Source organism: Carassius carassius, chromosome 34 (assembly GCF_963082965.1).
Source record: "Carassius carassius chromosome 34, fCarCar2.1, whole genome shotgun sequence".
NCBI classification, from domain to species: Eukaryota; Metazoa; Chordata; class Actinopteri; order Cypriniformes; family Cyprinidae; genus Carassius; species Carassius carassius.
Genome location: NC_081788.1, coordinates 377,640 through 398,434, shown reverse-complemented (window position 1 = coordinate 398,434; position 20,795 = coordinate 377,640). Strand labels below are relative to the sequence as shown.

Sequence of the window (20,795 nt, the reverse complement as noted above, 5' to 3'; positions counted from 1 at the left end):
CTTTTTTCCTTCTACTTGTTTCACTTCTGTTTCAGTTTTTTATAACCAATTCTTACTGTGTGTTTCCAGATCCCTACTATCACTACCACTCGCAAACCACACCTCACACAATGCAGGCAGCACAATCTTAACAACCTGCACACTTTGCCTATGTCTGTTAATACACTACTTTCTTTTTCGATTGGTTTCTGGAATTGCCAGTCTGCTGTAAACAAATACGATTTCATTACTCTTATTATTAGTCATTCAAAGCTTAATCTCATGGTGCTAACAGAGACCTGGATCAAACCAGAGGACACCTTTACACTTTCAGCACTCTCCAATAATTTCTCATTTTCCTGCTCCCCCCATTTGACTGGAAGAGGTGGAGGTACTGGTCTGCTCATCTCTAATGATTGGAAATTTAATCCTTTAACATCTTTGGGTATCAACAGCTTCTTTGAATCTCATTCAGTTACTGTAACCTGCCCTCTTAAATTATATTTTGTCATTGTCTATCGACCCCCAGGACCACTAGGTAACTTTTTGGATAAATTAAATTTGCTGCTCTCAACCTTTCCTGAGGACGCTTCTCCCCTACTTATGCTTGGTGATTTCAACATCCACCTAGATAAACCTCTGTATGCTGATTTCCACACTCTGCTTGCCTCTTGGGGAAGTCGTGGCCTAATGGTTAGAGAGTCGGACTCACAATCGAAGGGTTGTGAGTTTGAGTCTCGGGACGGCAGGAATTGTGGGTGGGGGAGTGCATGTACAGTGTTCTCTCCACCCTCAATACCATGACTTAGGTGCCCTTGAGCAAGGCACCGAACCCCCAACTGCTCACCGGGCGCCGCAGCATAAATGGCTGCCCAATGCTCCGGGTGTGTGTTCACAGTGTGTGTGTGTGTTCACTGCTCTGTGTGTGTGCACTTTGCATGGGTTAAATGCAGAGCACGAATTCTGAGTATGGGTCACCATACTTGGCTGAATGTCACGTCACTTCGTCACGTCTCTTTGATCTTAACCGAGTGTCAACTACTGCTACTCACAAATCAGGCAACCAACTTGACCTTATTTATACATGTCACTGCTCCACTGATCATGTTCTGCACACGTCGGATCACTTCCTCCTCACTCTTAACCTCAACATGGTCCCTGACACATCACTTACCCCTCCACATGTCATCTTTCGACGTAACCTACGCTCACTCTCACCCTCCCGGCTATCTACAATGGTTTCATCTTCGCTTCCTTACCCTAAACTGTTAGCATCTTTTGATGCTAACAGTGCTACTTTTTTTTCTGCTCTACTCTTTTTTTGTTTAGACACTGTTTGCCCCTTGTCTTCCAGGCCAGCCCGTACCACCCCTTCTGACCCTTGGATATCTGATGTTCTACGCGAACACCGATCTAAGCTTAGAGCTGCTGAAAGGGTGTGGCGCAAATCCAAAAGTGAACGTCACTTGATTGTACCATCCAAAAAAATGCACAAAGTAACTTTTACAGGCTTATAAATTATAAATGTTCCCTCCTGGTGAAATGACCTGCCCAACTCAATCTGAGCAGCTGAGTCCTCAGCCATCTTCAAGAATCAGCTTAAAACACATCTTTTCAATCTTGATTTGACCCTCTAACTTTAGCACTCACTATTCTAATTATATTCGTAAAAAAAAAATCTAACTACCTTTCTAATCTTTTCGTATTCTATTTTCTTTTTATCTATTATATACTTTCTACATTAATACATTTTGGTCCAAAAATAACAAAAACGACGACTTTATTCAGCCTGGTCTTCTCTTCCGTGTCTGTTGTGAGCGCGTTCAATGCAGTGTAGTGATATCCGGTTCACGAACAAATCATTTGATTTAACTGGTTCTTCTTAAACCAGTTCACCAAATCGAACTGAATCATTGAAACGGTTCATGTCTCCAATAAGATTTAATCCACAAATGACTTAAGCTTTTAATTTTTTAACGTGGTTGACTGCCTCTGAGTTAAAATAAACCAATATCCCAGAGCAACTCATTTACTCAAACAGTACACTGACTGAACTGTTGTGAAGAGAGAACTGAAGATGAACACCGAGCCGAGCCAGATAACGAACAAAAGATTGACTCGTTCTCGAGTCAAGAACCGGTTGCGTCAGTTTTTGGATTACAGACTTTTTTAAAAAAGTTTGCTGATTTTACATCCGAGTTAGTTCTGGCTGCAGATTAAGTTTTAATAGTTGGTGATTTTAATATCCATGTCGATAATGAAAAAGAAGCATTGCGATCAGCATTTATAGACACTCTTTCATTATCTGAACTCTACTGGGATTAGACAACACGTCTCAGGACCTACTCATTGTCGAAATCATACTCTAGATTTAATACTGTCACATGGAATTGATGTTGATGGTGTTGAAACTATGCAGCTAAGTGATGACATCTCAGATGATTATTTAATTTTGTGCAAACTTCATATAGCTTAAACAGTAATTTCTACTTCTTGTTACAAGTATTGTAGAACCATCACTTCTACCACAAGAGTAATCTTTGTAAGTAATCTTCCTGATGTATCCGAATTCCTTAGCATATCCAATACCTTACAACAACTTGATTTTGTAACAGAAACTATGGACTCTCTCTTTTCTAGCATTTTAAATACAGTTGCTTCTTTACGCCTAAGGAAGGTTAAGGAAAACATTCTGACACCATGGTATAATGAGCATAGCCGCTCCCTAAAGAGAGCAGCCCAGAAAATGGAGTGCAGCTGGAAGAAAACAAGACTAAAGGTATTTCATATTGCTTAGAGGGAAAGTAACCTATCCTACAGAAAAGCATTAAAAACTGCTAGATCTAATTACTTTTCGTCTCTTTTAGAAGAAAACAAACATAACCCCAGGTATTTATTCAATACAGTGGCTAAATTAACGAAAAATAAAGCATCAACAAGTGTTGACATCTCCCAACATCACAGCAGTAATGACTTTATTAACTACTTTACTTCAAAAATCGATACTATTAGAGATAAAATTGCAACCATTCAGCCGTCAGCTACAGTATCGCATCTGACAGTGCACTATAGACCCCCTGAGGAACAGTTCCACTCATTCTCTACTATAGGAGAGGAAGAATTGTATAAACTTGTTAAATCATCTAAACCAACAACATGAAGTCATAGATCCTCTGCTGACTATTATTAATTTCTCATTGTCATTAGGATATGTCCCAAAAACCTTCAAACTGGCTGTCATTAAGCCTCTCATCAAAAAAACACAACTTGACCCCAAAGAACTAGTTAATTATAGATTCGAATCTCCCTTTTCTGTCCAAGATACTAGAAAAGGTAGTATCCTCTCAATTATATTCCTTCTTAGAGAAAAATGGTATCTGTGAGGATTTCCAGTCAGGATTTAGACCGTATCATAGTACTGAAACTGCTCTCCTTAGAGTTACAAATGATCTGCTCTTATCATCTGATCGTGGGTGTATCTCTCTATAAGTGCTATTGGATCTTAGTGCTGTGTTCGACACTATTGACCACAACATTCTTTTGCATAGACTTGAACACTTTGTTGGAATTAATGGAAGTGCATTAGCACAGGTTTAAATCATACTTATATGACCGCTATCAATTCGTAGCAGTGAATGAAAATGTATCATATAGATCACAAGTGCAGTATGGAGTACCTCAAGGCTCAGTACTAGGGCCATTACTCTTCACGCATTAAATGTTACCCTTGGGAGATATCATCAGGAAACACAGTGTTAGCTTTCACTATTATGCTGATGATACGAAGCTCTATATTTCTTTGCGGCCCAGCAAAACATACCAATTTGAAAAACAAACGGAATGCATGGTCGATATAAAAAGGTATAAAAATCTGAGGTGTTAATTATAGGACCTAAAAACTCCGCTTGTAATAACCTAGAACACTGTCTAAGACTTGATGGCTGCTCTGTCAATTCTTCGTCATCAGTTATGAACCTAGGTGTGCTATTTGATAGCAGTCTTTCCTTAGCAAGCCACGTTTCTAGCATTTGTAAAACTGCATTTTTCCATCTCAAAAATATATCTAGATTACGGCCTCTGCTCTCAATGTCAAATGCAGAAATGTGTAATCCATGCATTTATGACCTCAAGGTTAGATTATTGTAATGCTTTATTGGGTGGTTGTTCTGCACGCTTAGTAAACAAACTACAGCTAGTCCAAAATGCAGCAGCAAGAGTTCTTACTAGAACCAGGAAGTATGACCATATTAGCCCGGTCCTGTCAACACTGCACTGGCTCCCTATCAAACATTATATAGATTTTAAAATCTTGCTTATTAAGCCCTGAATGGTTTAGCACCTCAGTATTTGAATGAGCTCTTGTTACATTATAATCCCCCATGTCCGCTGCGTTCTCAAAACTCAGTTTATAGTAACTAGAATATCAAAATCAACTGCCGGCTGCAGATCCTTTTGGCCCCTAAACTCTGGAATAACCTACCTAACATTGTTTGGGAGACAGACACACTCTTGCAGTTTAAATCTAGATTAATGATCCATCTCTTTAACCTGTTTTACACATAACACACTAATATGCTTCTAATATCCAAATCTGTTAAAAGATTTTTAGGCTGCATTAATTAGGTAAACCGGAACCGGAAACCCTTCCCATAACAACCTATGTACTTGCTACATCATTAGAACAATGGCATCTACGCTAATATTAGTCTGTTTCTCTCTTATTCCGAGGTCACCGTAGCCACCAGATCCAGTCTGTAGGTTAGGTAGGTTATTCCAGAGTTTAGGGGTATATAGTGCACTGTCTGATGCGATACTGTAGCTGACGGCTGAATGGTTGCAATTTTATCTCTAATAGTATCGATTTTAGAAGTAAAGTAGTTCATAAAGTCATTACTGCTGTGGTGTTGGGAAATGTCAACACTTGTTGAGGCTTTATTTTTCGTTAATTTAGCCACTGTATTGAATAAATACCTGGGGTTATGTTTGTTTTCTTCTAAAAAAGAAGAAAAGTAATCGGATCTAGCAGTTTTTAATGCTTTTCTGTAGGATAGGTTACTTTCCCGCCAAGCAATACGAAATACCTCTAGTTTTGTTTTCCTCCAGCTGCGCTCCATTTTTCGGGCTGCTCTCTTTAGGGTGCGAGTATGCTCATTATACCATGGTGTCAAACTGTTTTCCTTAACCTTCCTTAAGCGTAAAGGAGCAACTGTATTTAAAGTGCTAGAAAAGAGACAGTCCATAGTTTCTGTTACATCATCAAGTTGTTCTGAGGTTTTGGATATGATAAGGAATTTGGATACAACAGGAAGATAACTTAAAAAGCAGTCTTTTGTGGTAGAAGTGATGGTTCTTCCATACTTGTAACAAGAAGTAGAATTGACAATTTTGGCTATATGAAGTTTGCACAGAACTAAATAATGATCATTTTCGCAGGACACGTCCTGGCCAGAAATTTTATATTGCCAAAAATATCCAAGTTTTGTCTTTGTTTGCGCTGCACAGACCAATGGCTTCTTGTGCTTTTGAATCGCTCTAACGTTACTTCGATGTCATACACCGATCAGTCTGCTCAGTGCTGCTTTCCAGTCCAACAATAAAATGTACATGTATTTGCATCGCTTTGACCATTCTCTGTAGATCCCACCTTCTCACGCACCACGATTGGTCGATTTACGTAAAATGTCTGCAGGTTATTGGTCAAGTGATCATTAACTGTCATTAAGTATGTAAACAGGAAACCAAAGCCAAAACCTGGATGTTTTAGGCAATATAGAAATCCTGGCCAGGACGTGTCCTGCGAAAAAGGCACGAATGGCCACCCTAGCGCTCATTACTAACCACGCAGCGCTGACGAACTACGACATCCGCCTTCACATCTTCCTGTTCCCAACAATCAGCAGAAATGAGGAAAAAGTGTTTATTACATTTGAAATCTGTATATTTATCTTACAAAATGCATGGATTCCCTACAGGGGGTCTTTTTTCACTCCCCAGAACCATGCGAGGGACATTTTATTACAGATGCGCAAACTTTATTTCACGTCTTCTGAACTGTTGTGTAGCATTTGGACCAATCAGACACACAACTATTTGTTAATTTAACAAATAATATCTAACGCCTCCTCATCTAACCAAAGGGTCTATGGACCCTTCCCCCAAAAGGAAGCTATCTCCTTAAAATGGACAGAACAGGCCTCTGATTCCCTAGCAACCAAAGGCACACTATCTGATAACACTAGGTTTATGAGCCACTCTTAACTCAAGTCTCTCAGAAACAGACACATAATGCACATAAAAAGGGACCCTTCTCTAATTAATTCATAGAAAAACCTTTCTTTGAATTAATTCACATATACTTTAGGGCATTGTGTATACGGTTACTATTCTCGTATATTGTCTTTTGTGTATTGTATATGTTTTATACATGCTTATGATGGATCACTAGTTAATATAACCTCATCTATATGATGTTTGTTATCTATGAGTTCGTATTTTCATGATCTAAATGAGAGTGTATATTATATGTTGATGCCTATACAACACATTAGTTTTATAAGAATCTTAAAGATTCTTCTCTTTAACCCTCCAATCTTATTTCATATGCAAGACACCAGACTAGAGACAAAGAGTTGTAAAACTTCCCTCCAAGAGGTACCATCCCTCATTGGCTTCTGATTCATGACCAGCGTTTTGTTTTGTTCTCTCCCCGCGCTCATTAGGGTGGCCAATCATGCCATTTCCGCAGGACACATCCTGGCCAGGAATTTTATATTGCCAAAAATATCCATGTTTTGACTATTCATTCATCAAGATCCTCTGATTCGAACTGGTCTCATCTATTCACTTCAGCAGAGACCAACTGGAGCCCCAAAGTGCATCAGGACTCTTTATCAAACAGGCGAGATGTGCAAGTATCTAACTTAGTCTTATTAATTGATACATTAAGTATCATATGCACCTTTGACAAAGGTGTGTTTGAACTAAGAAACTGATGTTTCCTTCAGGATGTAGATCTGCTGAACATCAAACTGTACCATAGCTCCTTGTCTTTATTTCTTTTCTTTTTACTGCTTAAGCTTTAACCCCTTTTCCTATGCCCACTGTATGTGTGTGTGTGTGTGTGTGTGTGTGTGTGTGTGTGTGTGTGTGTGTGTGAGTGTGTTAGACTAGTTTAAGTGTTTATGTAGTTAATAAAGTCTTATTTGTATCACACTTGAGGTTGTTCATTGTTTGCTCATTACTGAAGTCCCTAATCATGCAGATTTTTGCTACATGCTCTAAGTAGTATTGTACGGTAAGAAAGTTATTTTCCTTAAACATTAAAGAAACGTTCTTAGAACTGACAGATAGTTGACACTGAGAGGTCAAGTAAATACTTACAGCGGATCTAAATATTTATAATTTATCATAACTAGTTATAATTGATTATTCATATTTCCCCCTTGAGCTGATTCGTAACACTTGACAACAAACACCCGCTTACCCCCATTGAAAGACTTGGAAGAGCAAGGACAATATTTAATATAACTTCGATTGGATTATTCTGAAAGAAGAAAGTCACATACTCCTAGGATGCTTCGAGGGTGAACTAACACTTTGAGGCAGCTTTAATCAGCTTTTTTTGGTTACTGACGACATAACTACAACACTGCATGCTCACAGACACAGCAGTTACCCAATTACGTTAATGCACTTGTCACAGTTCATTGAACTTACTGTTACTGTGGTTCTTCTCCTCAGCACTAGGGGGCTATGTCCTCCAGTGTGAGGGTGAGGACTCCAATATAAACTGAGAGATTAAGTAAAGTGCGGGTGGCTGGTTTGATTAAAAAGGCAGGATGTTTGAGTAATAGCTCATGGTCTTCATCCTTTGTTAGGCCAGGCATGAGAAAATAGTTTTCTACTGAATCCCTGGGCCTTGTGTTAAATTAAGTGTATGTTATAAGAAGTCTTGAGTCAAGTTGCTCTATTAGACTGTGTATGAGAAGTTCAACCGCAAAATGCGTGTGGGAAATGCCTTTGGATTATATATCGATGGTCTGTGGATTATTCATTGACTGATTCATCGTACCATTGCTGGTATTGGAACGCTGGGGACAAATCTGTTGGCAACGGTCAAACAATAATTTTGACAGAACTAATTTTTAGGGATGCAAAAATGATCACTCTAACATAAATGTACGTTTTTTTAAAACACATGCACTGAATTTGATATTACTTCATTATGCTTTCTAAAGATGACGAAATCATAAGATAAATACAGGCAAAGGACAGTCTATAGTTAAGTTTTAAGTTAGTAGTTTTAAAAGAAAAATTTAATCTGCATATGCAGAGTCTTCATCTCTCTAACATGCATATGTTCAAGGAAATACTAATTAATTCACTATTTAGCATTGTATTTACAGTTAGTATACTAATTAGTTTACAAATAGAGACTAAACCTGAAAGAGCATATGATAACTCTCATGCTGAAGTAAGAGCTTGTGGCTGAAGTAAAGCTTTATGAAGTGAAACTTCTCTCTAATATGTGGACTCACCCTTTTGCTCAGTGATGAGGTGTTGTACGATGACGTCTGTCATGCTCTCTCTGTAGGCATAACGGTCCTTATATAAGCCGTGAACCGTGCTGAAGATCAGCTGGAAGAAGGCGATGGTGCCGTCCTGACACCCTAAAACCTGCACAACACCAACAGTGTGATGTTAAACCAGCAGATACACATCACAGATATACAAGTAACACTACAAATTAAAGCATGCAATCAAAACACAGACATATCGATTGATCACTTTCCCTCTTTACAATAGCTTTAATTAGAGGCGCAAACAGCATTCATTCATGTGAACCTCAGGGCATATTTCACTCCACAATCAAAGAACAAAAGAAGAAACCTATTTAGAATCATTAGGAGTTTTGCATTTTGACATGATTTCTTTTGTTTTAATAATTCTTACAATAATGACAAAAAAATAAATAAAATACTGTAAGGCAACAAAAAAATCTGTAAGCTACATGACATAAATTGTACTGTACTGATAGACTGTGGTGGTATTTTCAGGGGTTTAAGCAAAAAAACCTGAGCCTAAACTTTTTTCCAGGGGTTGTGGGGTGGACACATACACAAGGTTATTTGGCAAACAAAAAAAAATATGATTTTCCTTGAAACTAACTAGTAATGTATCTGCCTTTGACTGGCTCAGACTACAGATTATGGAGGGATATTTGAAGATATTTAAATGGTGGTGTTGGCGCAGTGGATAAGACACATGCCTTTGGTGTGAGAGACCCGGGTTTGAATCCACTGTGAGACACCAATGTGTTCCTGAGCAAGACACACGCTCCAGAGGCATGCGACCTCTGACATATATACATTTAGGATGCTTTCGATATCAAGTCTTACTAGTTAGCTTTGTCCTTGACAGGGTACAAGATAACCTATAATCTAAAACATAACATTTCTGAAATTGTTTTGTTCAAAAGAAATAGTGGTAAATTAAATACTATGAAATTAATATAAAATAGGAAATATACAAAGACAGCGTACTACAGAAGACGTCCCAAGGTTACGAATGTAATCCTAGTTCCTCGAAGGAACGAGACGCTGCGTCAACCGCTTTGGGGAACGCCTTTGGCAAGACCGACTGAATATCGTGTGCAAACTGTCCAATGGAAGGGCGTGACATCACGGGTGGGGAAAGCTATAAAAGCACGTGGTGGTGTGTGTGTGGGGGGGGCATGTACTCCATTAACCATGTATGTACTACTATGTATTTTTGTGTTTCTGACCACATACAGAATATTTTTTTCTTTCTTATAATGTCAGCTAATCATGACATACAGTATGTCTGTCTGTTATAGGTTAGAGGAGCAGGAGAAACTCAGAGCAGAAATTGAAGCAGAGAATAAAGAACTACGTTTTCTAAACATGCAATTGCAGCAACAATTTAAAGGAATAGCATTGGGATTGGGGAAGACTATAAGTTATTGGAGTACTTCAGCTGTGATCTTTGAGGGTTTATAAAGTATATTCTTTGTTGTCATGTTTTCCATCATCTGTCATATTTGTGATGTTTGTTTTCTTTCTAGCTGTCAAAGATCCCGGAGCCCCAAGCCCAAAGGAGACCTTACAAAGTAAGGAAGTAAGGATACATGTGTATATATATATAACAAATATATTACTCACGGTCACAGATATCTGAAATCTATCATGGTCCATATTTACCAAACTATAGGCCCTGATGCAAGAGAAACATATGTATATTGAGTACATAGACATTATTTTGTATATAGTTGTTGAGTCTGGCTGTTTGAATGAGGTAGAACCATCTGTATCTTCAAAAGGAGATGAGGTACAGCATTGCCCTCACCTTACGAAAAAGAAGTATACTTAAAGTTCATTTTATAAAGTATACTTAAAGGAGCATTGCGTAGGTTCTGAAATTTCTAACCGTTACTGACACCAGTGGCCGTTAGATGAACTGCAGCCAGTCTCATGCTCGTTCTCAATGCGCACGCTCTTTTTTTTTTTTTTTTTTTTTTTACGAGGAGTGTCCGTGGGTGTCTGAATTGTGCTGGAGGCTGGTCGCTTCTTTCCCTCGCAGAGTCCATTTGAAAACACATTGCCGCTGCTTACTATAATGGCTGGCGTGCCGTACGGTTGTAAGCCCAAGTAGACGAGAACGCGCATGACGTCACATTTTGTGAATTTTCGCGCCAATTCGGTCCCGACTCCTCCACACACAATTGAGCCTACAGGCTGATAGAGGCAACCGTGGTGGACAGTCGAGGTGTCATTCTTTTTTTTACATCATGGTTGGCTCATACATGTACAAATGAAAACTCTATCTTAAAGATTTTTTTTTTAGTAAAAACCTCCACATAGCTCCTTTATGTAATGTTTAAGTATATTTTTGAGAAGTATATAAAATGTAGACTGAGAGTATACTTTCTTATTTTTAGTTTAAAAGAAGTATACTAATGGAACATCTGAATAAACATTTTTCGTAAGGGTCATCATCTGTGTGCATGGATTAATATAAGAACCCCCAACTGCAGTACACTTTTTGTATGAATTTGTACAATCTAATACCTTGATTATTTTTGTTTTTAATTTTGTCAGATACACTTGGGGGGAGATGTTCGAGTGCGCAGAGAGGCCTGGTCAAGCATTCGAAACAGCACGGGGGATTCCTTATTTGTGAAGGAGTTGGCAGTGGCAATCTGGGGCACTAAGACTCTGGGGGAAAGAAGTCTCACAGGGAAGGAATGCCCCACAACCAAAACCCCCCAGAAACTTCAGACATTAAAAGGTAGCAGTAGCCACAAGGTCTTTGTGGGATGCCAAGTACTGGGTTACAGAGTAATAAATTTTATTTGTTCTGGTGCAACACAAGCATCACTATTTATCTGTTCTATTCTTTTCAGTCTGTTTCAAGGAGTGGCTTGACAAAAATAATGTGGAGGAGACAAGAGTTGCAGGCCAGATGGGTAAAGGCCGGACGGTTCATCACAGAAAAAATAATGGACATTAAAAGACTAAAAAAAAAACTTTAAAATGTGAGTATGGGATTCCATTTGTGCCAAAAATGCTTTGTACTACACATTTGTCCTTGTCAACAGTAACCTGTTAACAGTTGCCTACTTTTTCAGATAAATTACTAAATGTTGATGTGTATGTTATTTATGTCGTTTTGTTCTGCCATCCTCAGTGTCATCTTAACTGTCGTCTCGTTCGGTCGTCTCTTTATGTCATCTCTTTATGTCGTCTCGTTCGGTCGTCTCGTTCTGTCATCTCGTTCTGTCGGTTTAACTGTTTTCTCTGTCTGTCATCACTTTCTGTTGTCTTAACTGTCATTTCTTTTTTTTCTTTTCTATAAAGAGATGACAGAAAGAGACGACAGAACAAGACGACGGAAAGAGACGACAGTTAAGACGACAGAAAGAGACGACAGTTAAGACGACAGAAAGAGACGACAGTTAAGACGACAGAAAGAGACGACAGAAAGAGATGACAGAACAAGACGACGGAAAGAGACGACAGTTAAGACGACAGAAAGAGACGACAGTTAAGACGACAGAAAGAGACGACAGTTAAAGACGACAGAACGAGACGACAGTTAAGACGACAGAAAGAGACGACAGAAAGAGATGACAGAACAAGACGACGGAAAGAGACGACAGTTAAGACGACAGAAAGAGACGACAGTTAAAGACGACAGAAAGAGACGACAGTTAAAGACGACAGAAAGAGACGACAGTTAAAGACGACAGAACGAGACGACAGTTAAGACGACAGAAAGAGACGACAGAAAGAGATGACAGAACAAGACGACGGAAAGAGACGACAGTTAAGACGACAGAAAGAGACGACAGTTAAGACGACAGAAAGAGACGACAGTTAAGACAACAGAAAGAGACGACAGTTAGAGACGACAGAAAGAGACGACAGTTAAGACGACAGAAAGAGACGACAGTTAAGACGACAGAAAGAGATGACAGAACAAAACGACAGAAAGAGACGACAGTTAAGACGACAGAAAGAGACGACAGTTAGAGACGACAGAAAGAGACGACAGTTAAGACGACAGAAAGAGACGACAGTTAAGACGACAGAAAGAGACGACAGTTAAGACGACAGAAAGAGACGACAGTTAAGACAACAGAAAGAGACGACAGTTAAGACGACAGAGAGAGATGACAGAACAAAACGACAGAAAGAGACGACAGTTAAGACGACAGAAAGAGACGACAGTTAAAGACGACAGAACGAGACGACAGTTAAGACGACAGAAAGAGACGACAGAAAGAGATGACAGAACAAGACGACGGAAAGAGACGACAGTTAAGACGACAGAAAGAGACGACAGTTAAGACGACAGTTAAGACGACAGAAAGAGACGACAGTTAAGACGACAGAAAGAGACGACAGAACAAAACGACAGAAAGAGACGACAGTTAAGACGACAGAAAGAGACGACAGAACAAAACGACAGAAAGAGACGACAGTTAAGACGACAGAAAGAGACGACAGAAAGAGATGACAGAACAAGACGACGGAAAGAGACGACAGTTAAGACGACAGAAAGAGACGACAGTTAAGACGACAGAAAGAGACGACAGTTAAGACAACAGAAAGAGACGACAGTTAGAGACGACAGAAAGAGACGACAGTTAAGACGACAGAAAGAGACGACAGTTAAGACGACAGAAAGAGACGACAGTTAAGACGACTGAAAGAGACGACAGTTAAGACAACAGAAAGAGATGACAGTTAGAGACGACAGAAAGAGACGACAGTTAAGACGACAGAAAGAGACGACAGAAAGAGATGACAGAACAAGACGACGGAAAGAGACGACAGTTAAGACGACGGAAAGAGACGACAGTTAGAGACGACAGAAAGAGACGACAGTTAAGACGACAGAAAGAGACGACAGTTAAGACGACAGAGAGAGATGACAGAACAAAACGACAGAAAGAGACGACAGTTAAGACGACAGAAAGAGACGACAGTTAAAGACGACAGAACGAGACGACAGTTAAGACGACAGAAAGAGACGACAGAAAGAGATGACAGAACAAGACGACGGAAAGAGACGACAGTTAAGACGACAGAAAGAGACGACAGTTAAGACGACAGTTAAGACGACAGAAAGAGACGACAGTTAAGACGACAGAAAGAGACGACAGAACAAAACGACAGAAAGAGACGACAGTTAAGACGACAGAAAGAGACGACAGAACAAAACGACAGAAAGAGACGACAGTTAAGACGACAGAAAGAGACGACAGAAAGAGATGACAGAACAAGACGACGGAAAGAGACGACAGTTAAGACGACAGAAAGAGACGACAGTTAAGACGACAGAAAGAGACGACAGTTAAGACAACAGAAAGAGACGACAGTTAGAGACGACAGAAAGAGACGACAGTTAAGACGACAGAAAGAGACGACAGTTAAGACGACAGAAAGAGACGACAGTTAAGACGACTGAAAGAGACGACAGTTAAGACGACTGAAAGAGACGACAGTTAAGACAACAGAAAGAGATGACAGTTAGAGACGACAGAAAGAGACGACAGTTAAGACGACAGAAAGAGACGACAGTTAAGACGACAGAAAGAGATGACAGAACAAAACGACAGAACGAGACGACAGTTAAGACGACAGAAAGAGACGACAGTTAAAGACGACAGAACAAAACGACAGAACGAGACGACAGTTAAGACGACAGAAAGAGACGACAGTTAAAGACGACAGAACGAGACGACAGTTAAGACGACAGAGAGAGACGACATTTAAGACGACAGTTAAGACGACAGAAAGAGACGACAGTTAAGACGACAGAAAGAGACGACAGAACAAAACGACAGAAAGAGACGACAGTTAAGACGACAGAAAGAGACGACAGAACAAAACGACAGAAAGAGACGACAGTTAAGACGACAGAAAGAGACGACAGTTAAGACGACAGAAAGAGACGACAGTTAAGACGACAGAAAGAGACGACAGTTAAGAAGACAGAAAAAGACGACAGTTAGAGACGACAGAAAGAGACGACAGTTAAGACGACAGAAAGAGACGACAGAAAGAGACGACAGTTAAGACGACAGAAAGAGACGACAGAACAAAACGACAGAAAGAGACGACCGTTAAGACGACAGAAAGAGACGACAGTTAAGACGACAGAAAGAGACGACAGTTAAGACGACAGAAAGAGACGACAGTTAAGACGACAGAAAGAGATGACAGAACAAAACGACAGAAAGAGACGACAGTTAAGACGACAGAAAGAGACGACAGAAAGAGATGACAGAACAAGACGACGGAAAGAGACGACGGAAAGAGACGACAGAAAGAGACGACAGTTAAAGACGACAGAAAGAGACGACAGTTAAGATGACAGAAAGAGATGACAGAACAAAACGACAGAACGAGACGACAGTTAAGACGACAGAAAGAGACGACAGACAGAGATGACAGAACAAGACGACGGAAAGAGACGACAGAAAGAGACGACAGTTAAAGACGACAGAAAGAGACGACAGTTAAGACGACAGAAAGAGATGACAGAACAAAACGACAGAACGAGACGACAGTTAAGACGACAGAAAGAGACGACAGTTAAGACGACAGAAAGAGATGACAACAAAACGACAGAACGAGACGACAGTTAAGACGACAGAAAAAGACGACAGAAAGAGATGACAGAACAAGACGACGGAAAGAGACGACAGAAAGAGACGACAGTTAAAGACGACAGAAAGAGACGACAGTTAAGATGACAGAAAGAGACGACAGTTAAGACGACAGAAAGAGACGACAGTTAAGACGACAGAAAGAGACGACAGTTAAGACGACAGAAAGAGACGACAGAACAAAACGACAGAAAGAGACGACAGTTAAGACGACAGAAAGAGACGACAGTTAAGACGACAGAAAGAGACGACAGTTAAGACGACAGAAAGAGACGACAGTTAAGACGACAGAAACAGATGACAGAACAAAACGACAGAAAGAGACGACAGTTAAGACGACAGAAAGAGACGACAGAACAAAACGACAGAAAGAGATGACAGTTAAGACGACAGAAAGAGACGACAGTTAAAGACGACAGAAAGAGACGACAGTTAAGACGACAGAAAGAGACGACAGTTAACACGACAGAAAGAGACGACAGTTAAAGACGACAGAACGAGACGACAGTTAAGACAACAGAAAGAGATGACAGAACAATACGACAGAAAGAGACGACAGTTAAAGACGACAGAAAGAGACGACAGTTAAGATGACAGAAAGAGACGACAGAACAAAACGACAGAACGAGATGACAGTTAAGACGACAGAAAGAGACGACAGTTAAGACGACAGAAAGAGACGACAGTTAAGACCACAGAAAGAGACGACAGTTAAGACAACAGAAAGAGACGACAGTTAAGACGACAGTTAAGACGACAGAAAGAGACGACAGTTAAGATGACAGAAAGAGACGACAGAACAAAACGACAGAAAGAGACGACAGAACAAAACGACAGAAAGAGACGACAGTTAAGACGACAGAAAGAGACGACAGTTAAGACGACAGAAAGAGACGACAGTTAAGACGACAGAAAGAGACGACAGAACAAAACGACAGAACGAGACGACAGTTAAGACGACAGAAAGAGATGACAGAACAAAACGACGGAAAGAGACGACAGTTAAGACGACAGAAAGAGATGACAGAACAAAACGACAGAAAGAGACGACAGTTAAGACGACAGAAAGAGATGACAGAACAAAACGACGGAAAGAGACGACAGTTAAGACGTCAGAAAGAGACTACAGTTAAGACGACAGAAAGAGATGACAGAACAAAACGACAGAACGAGACGACAGTTAAGACGACAGAAAGAGACGACAGTTAAGGCGACAGAAAGAGATGACAGAACAAAACGACAGAAAGAGACGACAGTTAAGACGACAGAAAGAGACGACAGAACAAGACGACGGAAAGAGACGACAGTTAAGACGACAGAAAGAGACGACAGTTAAGACGACAGAAAGAGATGACAGAACAAAACGACAGAACGAGACGACAGTTAAGACGACAGAAAGAGACGACAGAACCAAACCACAGAAAGAGACGACAGTTAAAACGACAGAAAGAGACGACAGTTAAGACGACAGAAAGAGACGACAGTTAAGACGAGAGAAAGAGATGACAGAACAAAACGACAGAAAGAGACGACAGTTAAGACGACAGAAAGAGACGACAGTTAAGACGACAGAAAGAGATGACAGAACAAAACGACAGAACGAGACGACAGTTAAGACGACAGAAAGAGATGACAGAACAAAACGACAGAAAGAGACGACAGTTAAGACGACAGAAAGAGATGACAGAACAAAACGACAGAAAGAGACGACAGTTAAGACGACAGAACAAAACGACAGAAAGAGACGACAGTTAAGACGACGGAAAGAGACGACAGTTAAGACGACAGAAAGAGACGACAGAACAAAACGACAGAATGAGACTACAGTTAAGACGACAGAAAGAGACGACAGAACAAAACGACAGAAAGAGACGACAGTTAAGACGACAGAAAGAGATGACAGAACAAAACGACAGAAAGAGACGACAGTTAAGACGACAGAACAAAACGACAGAAAGAGACGACAGTTAAGACGACGGAAAGAGACGACAGTTAAGACGACAGTTAAGACGACAGAAAAAGAGATGACAGAAAGAGATGACAGAACAAAACGACAGAATGAGACTACAGTTAAGACGACAGAAAGAGACGACAGAACAAAACGACAGAAAGAGACGACAGTTAAGACGACAGAAAGAGACGACAGAACAAAACGACAGAACGAGACGACAGTTAAGATGACAGAAAGAAACGACAGAACAAAACGACAGAAAGAGACAACAGTTAAGACGACAGAAAGAGATGACAGAACAGAACGACAGAAAGAGACGACAGTTAAGACGACAGAAAGAGACGACAGAACAAAACGACAGAACGAGACGACAGTTAAGACGACAGAAAGAGATGACAGAACAAAACGACAGAACGAGACGACAGTTAAGACGACAGAAAGAGACGACAGAAAGAGACGACAGTTAAGACGACAGAAAGAGATGACAGAACAAAACGACAGAAAGAGACGACAGTTAAGACGACAGAAAGAGATGACAGTTAAGACGACAGAAAGAGACGACAGTTAAGACGACAGAAAGAGATGACAGAACAAAACGACAGAACGAGACGACAGTTAAGACGACAGAAAGAGACGACAGTTAAGACGACAGAAAGAGACGACAGTTAAGACGACAGAAAGAGACTACAGAACAAAACGACAGAAAGAGACGACAGTTAAGACGACAGAACAAAACGACAGAACGAGACGACAGTTAAGACGACAGAAAGAGACGACAGAACAAAACGACAGAACGAGACGACAGTTAAAATGACAGAAAGAAACGACAGAACAAAACGACAGAAAGAGACAACAGTTAAGACGACAGAAAGAGATGACAGAACAAAACGACAGAACGAGACGACAGTTAAGACGACAGAAAGAGACGACAGTTAAGACGACAGAAAGAGACGACAGTTAAGACGACAGAAAGAGATGACAGAACAAAACGACAGAAAGAGACAACAGTTAAGACGACAGAAAGAGATGACAGAACAAAACGACAGAACGAGACGACAGTTAAGACGACAGAAAGAGATGACAGAACAAAACGACAGAACGAGACGACAGTTAAGACGACAGAAAGAGACGACAGTTAAGACGACACAAAGAGACGACAGTTAAGACGACAGAAAGAGATGACAGAACAAAACGACAGAACGAGACGACAGTTAAGACAACAGAAAGAGATGACAGAACAAAACGACAGAACGAGACGACAGTTAAGACGACAGAAAGAGACGACAGTTAAGACGACAGAGACGACAGTTAAGACGACAGAAAGAGACGACAGAACAAAACGACAGAACGAGACGACAGTTAAGACGACAGAAAGAGATGACAGAACAAAACGACAGAACGAGACGACAGTTAAGACAACAGAAAGAGATGACAGAACAAAACGACAGAACGAGACGACAGTTAAGACGACAGAAAGAGACGACAGTTAAGACGACAGAGACGACAGTTAAGACGACAGAAAGAGACGACAGAACAAAACGACAGAACGAGACGACAGTTAAGACGACAGAGACGACAGTTAAGACGACAGAACGAGACGACAGTTAAGACGACAGAAAGAGACGACAGTTAAGACGACAGAACGAGACGACAGTTAAGACGACAGAAAGAGATGACAGAACAAAACGACAGAACGAGACGACAGTTAAGACGACAGAAAGAGACGACAGTTAAGACGACAGAAAGAGACGACAGTTAAGACGACAGAAAGAGATGACAGAACAAAACGACAGAACGAGACGACAGTTAAGATGACAGAAAGAGATGACAGAACAAAACGACAGAACGAGACGACAGTTAAGACGACAGAAAGAGATGACAGAACAAAACGACAGAACGAGACGACAGTTAAGACGACAGAAAGAGATGACAGAACAAAACGACAGAACGAGACGACAGTTAAGACGACAGAAAGAGATGACAGAACAAAACGACAGAAAGAGACGACAGTTAAGACGACAGAAAGAGATGACAGAACAAAACGACAGAACGAAACGACAGTTAAGACGACAGAAAGAGATGACAGAACAAAACGACAGAACGAGACGACAGTTAAGACGACAGAAAGAGATGACAGAACAAAACGACAGAAAGAAACGACAGTTAAGACGACAGAAAGAGATGACAGAACAAAACGACAGAACGAGACGACAGTTAAGACGACAGAAAGAGATGACAGAACAAAACGACAGAACGAGACGACAGTTAAGACGACGGAAAGAGACGACAGTTAAGACGACAGAAAGAGACGACAGTTAAGACGACAGAAAGAGATGACAGAACAAAACGACAGAACGAGACGACAGTTAAGACGACAGAAAGAGACGACAGTTAAGACGACAGAAAGAGATGACAGAACGAGACGACAGTTAAGACGACAGAAAGAGACGACAGTTAAGACGACAGAAAGAGATGACAGAACAAAACGACAGAACGAGACGACAGTTAAGACGACAGAAAGAGACGACAGTTAAGACGACAGAAAGAGACGACAGTTAAGACGACAGAAAGAGACGACAGTTAAGACGACAGAAAGAGACGACAGTTAAGACGACAGAAAGAGACGACAGTTAAGACGACAGAAAGAGACGACAGTTAAGACGACAGAAAGAGATGACAGAACAAAACGACAGAACGAGACGACAGTTAAGATGACAGAAAGAGATGACAGAACAAAACGACAGAACGAGACGACAGTTAAGACGACAGAAAGAGATGACAGAACAAAACGACAGAACGAGACGACAGTTAAGACGACAGAAAGAGATGACAGAACAAAACGACAGAACGAGACGACAGTTAAGACGACAGAAAGAGATGACAGAACAAAACGACAGAAAGAGACGACAGTTAAGACGACAGAAAGAGATGACAGAACAAAACGACAGAACGAAATGACAGTTAAGACGACAGAAAGAGATGACAGAACAAAACGACAGAACGAGACGACAGTTAAGACGACAGATAGAGATGACAGAACAAAACGACAGAAAGAAACGACAGTTAAGACGACAGAAAGAGATGACAGAACAAAACGACAGAACGAGACGACAGTTAAGACGACAGAAAGAGATGACAGAACAAAACGACAGAACGAGACGACAGTTAAGACGACGGAAAGAGACGACAGTTAAGACGACGGAAAGAGACGACAGTTAAGACGACAGAAAGAGACGACAGTTAAGACGACAGAAAGAGATGACAGAACAAAACGACAGAACGAGACGACAGTTAAGACGACAGAAAGAGACGACAGTTAAGACGACAGAAAGAGATGACAGAACGAGACGACAGTTAAGACGACAGAAAGAGACGACAGTTAAGACGACAGAAAGAGATGACAGAACAAAACGACAGAACGAGACGACAGTTAAGACGACAGAACGAGACGACAGTTAAGACGACAGAAAGAGACGACAGTTAAGACGACAGAAAGAGACGACAGTTAAGACGACAGAAAGAGACGACAGTTAAGACGACAGAAAGAGATGACAGAACAAAACGACAGAACGAGACGACAGTTAAGACGACAGAAAGAGACGACAGTTAAGACGACAGAAAGAGATGACAGAACAAAACGACAGAAAGAGACGACAGTTAAGACGACAG

At 40.6% G+C, this 20,795-nt stretch overlaps 1 protein-coding gene across 2 annotated transcripts in view; it reads right to left on the bottom strand.

The window, feature by feature from the left end:
• ift122 (intraflagellar transport 122 homolog (Chlamydomonas)) overlaps window positions 1-20,795 on the bottom strand; it is a 135,011-nt gene that overhangs the window by 77,944 nt on the left and 36,272 nt on the right. For both annotated transcript variants that reach the window (XM_059523681.1, XM_059523682.1), the window contains exon 10: window positions 8,517-8,655. In XM_059523681.1, the coding sequence (XP_059379664.1) occupies window positions 8,517-8,655 (139 nt within the window). The remainder of the gene's footprint in view (window positions 1-8,516; window positions 8,656-20,795) is intronic.